General features: G+C 27.2%; 1 protein-coding gene across 1 annotated transcript; it reads left to right on the forward strand.

Moving 5' to 3' along the window:
- Window positions 1-6364: 6364 nt before the first annotated feature.
- Window positions 6365-7332, forward strand: Phum_PHUM353790 (uncharacterized protein; the record flags this gene model as incomplete). The annotated part of the gene is made up of 3 exons (XM_002427874.1): window positions 6365-6581; window positions 7125-7132; window positions 7252-7332. The coding sequence occupies 3 exons, from the start codon at window positions 6365-6367 to the stop codon at window positions 7330-7332; spliced, it is 306 nt and encodes a 101-aa protein (XP_002427919.1).
- Window positions 7333-9589: the final 2257 nt, after the last annotated feature.

Consider the following 9589-nt stretch of genomic DNA (forward strand, 5'->3'; position numbering starts at 1 on the left):
AAAAATTCAATTTTTTTTTTTTTTGTTAAAATTTTTTATTATTTAATTATATTCGGTCTTTTTAACCTTTCATAACCTTTTGACCTTTAATGAACTGTGATTTACAAAACGGTCGTGAAAAAGGTAAAAAAAAAAAAAAAAAAAAGTTAATTGAATTTAAAGATTTGAAACGAATGAATGTTGTTGTATGCGTCGTCGTTTCGACGAACTCGGAAAAGAGGAAAAACGCGCGATTACAAAACGGAAATAGAAAGAGATAGATGAATGGATGGATAAATAGGTGAGAGAAAGTGAGATGGAAAGTGTATAAAAGTAGGAAAGTTGAGAAAAGTTTGAATATTGACGAGTCATTCGATTTCTTTACCTCGGAAAATTATTAGAATAGGAAAAAAAAAACAAATGAAAAGGTGAAAGGGTTATGGTGGCGTAAGATAAAAAGAGAGATGAAAGATTCGAAATAACAACGTATATGCGAGTGTGTGTGCGTGTGCGAGTATGCGTAGGTTGAGAGATCCCGTGGGAGCCTTTTACGTAGTATAAAACTTTGTATACCGTCCGAACCAAACCTTTTGGGTGTTTCTAATTAACTAAGAGAAAATATTTTCCTACCGAGAAAAATCATAATTGTGTGAATTTTTTTTTTTTTTTCCTATACGGAAAACCTTTTCGCATTTGTGTGACGCTGTCGTGTGAGATGCTTAACTTTATTGATTCCCGCGGGAATTTCAAAACGAAAAAAAAAAGTTGAAGGTTAGGGAGGGGGTGGGAGGAAAAGGAGGAAGAAAAAAAAAATGAAAACTCGTAAATAAAAATAAATAAAATAAAATAAAATGAAATTTTTTTTTCTTTACTTTTTTCTATCTCTCTCTTTTTCTGTTTACATTCGAAGAAATGGCGGACGAATTTTTTTTTTTTTAAGTCTTATTATTATTATTATTATTATTATTATTAAAATAAAAAAAGTATGTTGAAATATGAAATGAAAAAGAAAGAGAGAGAGAGAAAAGGTGTACACAAACAAACGAACAAGAGAAAAAAAATTTTTTTCCCCCATTTTCTCTTTCGCAGATAACCGGAGGAGGAGGGTGGGGGTAGGAACGGTTCGGGAGCTTTCCCCTGGGTTCTGAGGGGGTGTGTGTGTGTGAGTGTAAATTTTCAAAATTCATAATTTATGAAATTTAATATTGTAATTAAACTGTCAGAACTTCTCATTAAATCACGGTGAATTCATTAATTAAATGAGAATGGCGAAAACCTTTTGTTGCTTCTTCTTCATCTTCATCGTCATCGTCATCATCATCACAAGCGTAAGGTTCAAATTTCCCTCCCCCTCATCATCTTCACCCCCTCGTTCCCATTTTCCCCTCATGTAAAACCTCAATCACAAATAATTATTCTCGTCTTGTATTTTTTTCCTTTTTTTTCCTCCACTCACCAAGTTCAAATAGTCAATTTACCCTTTTTATTATTATTATTATTATTATTATTATTATTATTATTATTATTATCATTTTAAATTTCCGTCGTGGAAATAAAAAAGAAAAAGAGAAAGAAAAAAAAAATTACGACGTGGCGATAAATAATTTATTACCTCCTTTTGGATCTCATTTAAAAAAAAAAAAATACTCGTTTTAAAAAATATAAATATATATTCGAGACCTTTACTCGCGGAGAAAAATTTAATTTTAAAACTCGGAGGCATATTATAGCGTACGAGAAAGACGAGTCAATCGATTAATCGACGATTCTCGAACGAACTCGTTTTTTTTTTTTTTTTGTAAAATATATTACGACCGGATTTTCACGGTCGAACGAAGATTTTTCCTTTTTTTTTGCGGCCGCACACGTAAAGCGTTTTTGTTCATTGATAATGATAATAATAATAATAATAATTAATAAGTGTTTAATGAAAAAAAAATTCGTAAACGTTTTTTTTTTTTTTTTAAAAAAAAGGAAAGGAGTTTAATTAAAAATTTGATCGAAAAATGATTTATTAAAAAAAAAAAAAAAAAAAATTACCAACCGGGACAATTTATCATATTAGGTAATAGAATTTGACAAGGTTCAAATGTTTCAAAACTTGTTAATAAGTTTAAACGTTTATTATATTTTTTTTATTTTTGTAACGTTGGTAATAACGTTCAATAACGATCGATCGATCGATTCGTCGTTTTTTTTTTTTTTTCAAATCCTCGTTATTTTATTTTCGAAAAAAAAAAATGGCGAATGGAAAATATGTTTTTTTTTTTCTATTCGTTTGTCATCGTAATGAAAAGAAAAAAATAATAAGTGAAGGAAGTCAATCCCATGTAAATTTTATTATTATTATTATTAGGAAAAATGAAAATATGGCGAACGTGAAACGATTTTCGAGAGTAATTTTTAATGAGAACGCTTATTAATAGTTATTAGGCGATTAAGGTTTTTTTTCCTCCGGCTGTTGCTGTTGTTGTTGTTGCTGTCGCTAGAATTTTAAAACTATTCAATACAAAATGGAGTTTATGATGTTTCGCTAATGCGACAAAATTGCCGACGTTTTACAAAAAAAAAAACTTTGTCTTTGAACGCGATAGATTTCGTGTAATTGATTGAAATTTTCCAGAATTTATTCCAACTTTTCACTCGATTCCTTTGAAATAATAATAATAATTATTATTATTATTATTGATTTTGCTTTTGAAAAAGGACGAGTATAATAAACTTTTGCACAAAACGCGATTTGATTTTTTTTTTTTTTTACAAATGACGACAAATTTACATTTTGTAATTGCGGTGTTGCTTCCACGATGACGTATATCATTTCCGGTTTTACTTCTCGCATTTCCATGTACACGTCATTAATTTCTAGCTTTTTTTTTTTGTCTTAGGAAGGTTTAAATTATTATTTTTTTAAAATAATAAAAGGATTTTGTTTGTCGGTGTTTGTTTGCGTGTTACGTAACTGTTCATCAATATTGCTGTTGTCATAACGGAAGTTATAGTTTTCCGAATCCGCGACGAATTTCTTTCAAATCTGCCACACTAAAAGTTTTTATTATTATTATTATTTTTTTTCGAAAAGTTTATTAGGAGGAAAAAAATAAAAAAACGTAGAAGGCAAAAAAAAGAAAGAAAAAAAAAGATTTTTTCTTTTTTTCTTTTTTTCTTTTTCTTTCTCTCTCTCTCTCTCTCTCTCTCTCTCTCTCCCTTTTGTATTTGAAATCATAGGAAATTACAATAAAAAGTAATAAAAGCTATTGAAAAAGTTTAAGCAGAGCTTTTTCTGCAATGTCTGCCTTTCCGCTCTCTAAAATTTTATTTTATTTTATTTTTTTTATGAAAAAAAAAAAAAAAAAAATTAAATGAAACTCAAACGTGTTCACTTTTCTTTTTTTTTCTTTTCATGTACAATATTGTGTAACGGTTTTTTTTTTTTTTTAAAAAAAAAATATTTTTGCATTTCACGTTTATTTTATTTTATTTTTTGTAAAACGGAAATTACGATTTTTATTATTATTATTATTATTTTTTTTTTTCGTTGTTTAAAATGAACTAAGCGATTTATTGAGTTACGAAGAGAAAAAAGAAAATTTTTTTTTATATATTATTTGAATTTTAACGGTTTTAATTTTTTTTTATCAAACAAACGATCGTACAAACAATTTTTAACGTACGAACAAACAAAAAAAAATTTTCAACATGTTTAAATTGATTTTTTTTTTTCACTCTCTGAAAAACCGTTAAAATTTTTATTTATTCTATGACTTTTCTCTTAGTCTTTTGTTATTTACTTCTGCTAACCGTCAAAATGTATTTTATTTAAGTTATTGCTATATCGGAATAAATAAAAGCATAGAATAATAAAAAAAAAAAAAAAAATTTTTTTTTTTTTGTTTTGTTGGCAACGCAACGAAAAAAAACACAAATTATTCAAAGAGGTGAAACGAGATTGGAACCGAGCCTAGACTAAATTTTCAAAACCTAATAATTTTTTTTTTCCTTTTCCATTCTTCCCTCCTCTCTCCTCTTTGCCCTTCCTCCTTCCCTCCCTCTCTTCTTCCCCGCCCCCTCTTTCCCTCCTTGAAAAAAAAAAGGAAAAGGAAAACTTTTTTTTTTTTTACTCGATGTGATTTACCGTTTTCTCTTCTTATCTATACCGTCTTATCTTCTCTTATTTATTTTTAAAAATAATCCTTTGAAAAATAAATAAATAGAAGGAAATAGAGAGAGAGAGAGAGAGAGAGGCAGAGAGAGAGTGAGAAAGAAAAACAAACGAAAGTTAAAAAAGAAAAATGGCTGCTGCGGTGGAAAAACAAAACAAAACAAAAAAAAGTTAGTTAATGAACCGCCAAAAAATTTTTATCGTTTTATAATTGTATTATCATTATTATTATTATTGTTTGTTGTTGTTGTTGTTGTTGTGGTTGATGACGAAACGATGACGTATGCGAATCGTTCGAAAAAAAAAAAAAAGAAAAATTATGTCGGGTGACGTGTGTGTTTAATAAATTAAATTATTCGAATTAGTTTAAGGTAATAATAAGTAATAAAAATTTAAATATGGGTAATAATACTTAATAATAATGATAATATTAGTAATAATAATAATAATAATAATAATAATAATAATCATAATAATAATAATAATTTCTGGTTAATAAATATTAATTTTTTTTTTTTTATGAATCACGCGTTAGATTTTTGCGTCAGATTTTATTTTTTTTTTAAATAAAAATGTCGGTGTCGAGCGATCGATCGATCGATTATTAGTGGAAAAATAATAATAATAATAATAATTTTATGGAAATGTCAATGTTATGACTTTAGGATAGTCAATTTGCAATATATAATTATCGCATATAAATTTTATATAAAAAAAAAAAAAAATGCAGGTGCGATTTTTATTCGTAATATGATTGATAGGTCAAGGTAGGGTGTGAGATCCTTATTCTGCTCCTGTTTTGATTTATGTATGTCTCGAAAAAAAAAATATAATTAAACGCGTTTTACAAATGCGTGTGCGTGCGTGCGAGATAGAGAGAGAGAGAGAGAGAGAGAGAGAGAGAGAGAGAGAGAGAGAGAGAGAGAGAGAGAGAGAGAGAGAAAGAGAAAGAGAAAGAGAAAAAGAAAGAGTGTTTGTGTGGGTATTTACATTACAGAGAGAGAGAATTTGTGTGTGTGTCTATATGAGAGTGAGAGAGAGAGATAAAGTATGTGCCTCTGTGTGTGTGCGAGAGAGAGAAAGAGTGTGCGTGCGTGCGTATGCTCGTTCATAAATTATATTTTTTTTATAAAGTTAACATGAAAAAAAAACATATTTACATTGATCAATTTATTCGAGAAACGAAAAACTGCATGTGACATTTGTTTAAAAATAATTTTTTTATTTTTTTTTAGGGAGGGTGGGGATTTAAACAATATGGAAAACGTTTTTTTTTTTTTTTTTTTTTCCTATTATTATTATTCAATTTAAAACAAATTTTATTAGGCTGTATTTGCGTATAACTCGAAAAAAAAATCGTCAAAAAAGAAAATGGCGTCGTTGAAAAATGTAAAAAATTTTCAACGTATAATTAATTAATTAATTAATTTTTTTTTTTTAGAAAAATGTGTCGGTCGTGTGGGGGATGGGGGTGGTGTGAGGTCACGAAATGTCACGATGCATTTTTAATTTCAATTTAAAATAATAATGATAATGGTGATGATAATAATAATAGTAATAATTAAGGATTTTAATTATTCAATACAACTGATGAATGTAATTTAAAAAATAATTTTTTTTTTTTTTTTGAAAAGGTCAGAAAAATTTTTTTAAATTACTCAAATAAGTGATTAATTATATAAAATTTACACGATTGTACAATTCCATAGAGAGTGTAATTAAAAAAAAAAAAAATCGTTTGTTGCAATTCAAAAAAAAAAAAAAAAATTACGAACGACAAAAAGTTTAAAACGCGAGAATCGGAAGAAAAAAAAAATTTTCATTTATTTATTTATTTCATTTCCTTTTTCTTTCTTATCCTTTTCTCTCTCAAAGGAAAGAGAAAAGGAAAATTGAATTTTTCATAGAGTATATTGAAATTAAATTTTTTTATTTAAATACACCGACAAACATTTAACGACAAACGTACACGCATGATAACGCACGCAAACTTTAAGCGTAAAAATTTTATTTATTTATTATTATTATTATTATTGATTTTAATTTTTTTTTTTTTTTAACAGAAAATGTGAATTGAAAAAAATTCCGAGTGCGGAGAACAAAAAAGAAAAAGAAAAAAAAAACAAATTAAAATAATAATAATTAATCATTGTGTAAGAAATCATGGAAATTTTATTAAGAAAATGTAACAACATGAAAACAAACAAAAGGATGATTTGTAGTATGGAAGTGCTGAAATGTGGTATCGCGTTGGTGTCCATGTTTTATGTGATAGCGGTTGCCCAAGTGACGCGAGTGCCTTCGGGAAAAATATCAGAATCCTGTCAACCGGACAAATTAACCGTTTACAAAGTGATATTACACACGTTTTGGACGAGGGATAAATTTCCAAAACATTATCCAGATTGGAGGCCTCCGGCTCAGTGGTCCAAACTCGTGGGTAAGTCTGATTTAAAAAAATTTTTTTTTATTACGTATTGATTATGACGTCATTTAATTATTATCCCGCCGAGGTATCGCTTAAATAATAAATAAGGAATCGATACGATTGTTGGGAAAGTTAATCGATTAATCGATTTTTTTTTTTTTTGGAAAATTATCGTGACTCAATAGCGAGACTTTTTAATTTAAAAAAAAAAAAAAAAAATTTCACCGCGAAATCTTTTTTTTCTCCACATTTCGCGCACTCTTTAGGACGTTTTTAAAATTAAAAAACAAACAAACAAACAACGGAAAAAGGGGTAATTCGAAAGGTTTCTTTTTCCCCGCCATTAATTATTTAAAAAAAAAGGAAAATCGAATCGTTTACCTTTTTCTCGTGTTTATATATTTATTTTTCTTTCCTTTTTCTTTTCTTTTTCTTTTTTTTCCTTTCCTTTCCTTTTCATTTTTTCGTTTGTTCAATGTTTGTTCAATTTGAAAATATGGAAAACAAATCGAATAAAAAAAAAAAGAAAAATTTTTTTTTATTAAAAAAAAAAAGGAAAAGTTGTAAATTTAAAAAAAAAAAAAAAATTTTTCCCCCCCCTCCCGAGGGAAGAAAAGAGGGTAAGGAAAAGAGAGAACCAAAATCCTTTATATAGTAAAAAAAAAAAACCTCGTTTTTCTAGAATTTTCCTTTCGAAGAAAAAGTGATTGATGATCGTCTTCGAAAAGAAATAAATACGTTAACCAAACGAAAGGGCGGATGATATATAGCCCAAAAAAAAATTTTTTTTTTTTTCCCCCTTGAATATAATAATAATAATAATAATAATAATAATAATAATAATAATAATAATAATAATAATAATAATAATAATAATATTCGTTAGTTAATATTATCGTAAAAGGAAAAAAAGAAAAGAAAAAAAATTTTCCTTATTTTTTTTTTCTGTCCGGGGATTTAAATTACAAAAAACGTGTGTATATAATAAGGTGTCAGATTTTTAAAAAAGCGCGCGTTTTTTTTTTTTTTTTCAAATGGAAAATCGTACCGAACGTTTTTATCTGGAAAAATAGAAAATGATTCCAGTTGTAATAAAAACTGGAGGTGGGGGGGGGGAAATAAACAAAATTAATTTTTGTATTATTATCGTTTTCGTTTCGTAAATGATTTCGTGTATTATTTCTCCAGTTACGAATATTATAAAACTGGAAGATAGAAAACAAAAGGAAAAAAAATTTTCGTGCTGGAAAAGTTTTAAAAATCCAACCGGGTTATACCCTTTACCGATAATAATTCGAACGAGGGGGTAGGGGGCGAGGGGCAACAAAAAAAATGATATGATAAAAAAAAACAAAAAAAAAAAAAAGATTAATTTATTTATTTTATTCGTGACTAATTTTTCATTGTTATTATTATTATTATTATTATAAAAAGTCACGCAGGTTTGCCAAATTAAAAAAAAGAAAAAATAATAATTTTTTTTTTCGTATCGAGGACGTAACCACCGCCTGCTTGGGGAAAATAATAATAAAAAATTAAAAATCGTTAGTAAGCAAATATTAAAAAAAAAAAAAAAAAAATTGAATTTATTTTAAAAGATGCGTGCGCGTGAATAAGGGATGATATTTAAGGGATGAAAAAATTCTCAAATTTTACAAGTCATGATAAATAAGGGTTTGATTTTTTTTTTTTTTTAAATGTTATTTAAATAAATATTTTCCAGCGTTTGAATTTTTGTATTCGGCGTAAACTAAATTCCACACGATTTTTGTTGAAAAATGTTTGTTCGTTTGTTTCTGTTTGTTTTGTTTGTTATTGTTTGGTTGTTTTTTTACTCCGTAAGAAAAAAAAGATTTTCTTTTTTCTTTTTCCTTTTTTTTTTTGGTTCCCTATAAATTTTTTCCATGGTTTTTTTTCGCTTTTAAAAAAAATCTCGACTGGAGAAAAAGAGGTTTTCTTTATGCTTTCGTTTTAATTTTTTTTTTCTCCATCTTCTTCTTTTTTTTTCTTCTCCAGAAAAAACCTAAATTACGTATTAATCAAAAAGTTTTATCTTCAAACGTCTTTCTCTCTCTTTCTCTCTCACTCACCGTTTATAAATTTTTTAGAAAAACCTTTTCTCTCTCTCTCTCTCTCTCTCTCTCTCCAGAACCCGTTTTGTTTTTTTTTCCTTTTTCCCCTCTCTTCCCCTCCCTCTCCCGTCATTTTTTTTCGTTGGTTTTCTTAAGTAAAAAAAATTAAATTTATTAAAAATTTCCTCTGGAAAAAATTTTTTTATTTAAATTGTCCAGCGGTCATGAATAATAATAATAATCGATGGTTTACTCTGGAAAAAAAATATCGGAAATCGATAACGCGACGAAAATTCAAATAAGATTATTATTATTATCATCATTTTTTTTATTTTAAATTTAAAATCTTTTAAATTTTGGAGAAAAATTAAAAATAATGTCTGGAAAATTACTGGAAAAATTTTTTAAATAATCGATAATTGACAAATTCGTATTAAAAAAAAAAGGAAAAATTAATGACGTAATAGTGGAATCGATTGTTTTTTTTTTTTTTTTTACTTACTTTTCCAGGCCGTAAATAACGCGACCGGTTTTTATTATTATTATTTGCTTTCTGGTAAAAAAAAAACAATAATAATGATAATAATAAATCTAAATAAAATTTATTAGGGTTATGAAAACGAGTAGTAGTAGTATTAATAGATTAGATAACCTTAAAATAAATCTGATTTATATTGATTTTAAAATTCCCCCCCTTTCCTCTCTTCCCCTTACTGGAAAAGGCCAGCAGCCACGCCTGATATTCTGAAGAGAGAGAGAGAGAGAGAGAAAACAAATTCCTCTTTTAGATTTTTTATAAAAACCGATCCCTCTCTTCCCTCTTCTTCATCTTCTTATTTTTTTTTTTTTTTCACTTTTCTTCTATCTGGAGATGAAAATACATGAGAGTAATAAATTTTAAACAACTCCGCCTAGAAAAATTGAAATATCTTCTTTCGGTGATGGTTA

This window comes from Pediculus humanus, genomic scaffold (assembly GCF_000006295.1).
Source record: "Pediculus humanus corporis 1103172107764 genomic scaffold, whole genome shotgun sequence".
In the NCBI taxonomy this organism is placed as follows: domain Eukaryota; kingdom Metazoa; phylum Arthropoda; class Insecta; order Psocodea; family Pediculidae; genus Pediculus; species Pediculus humanus.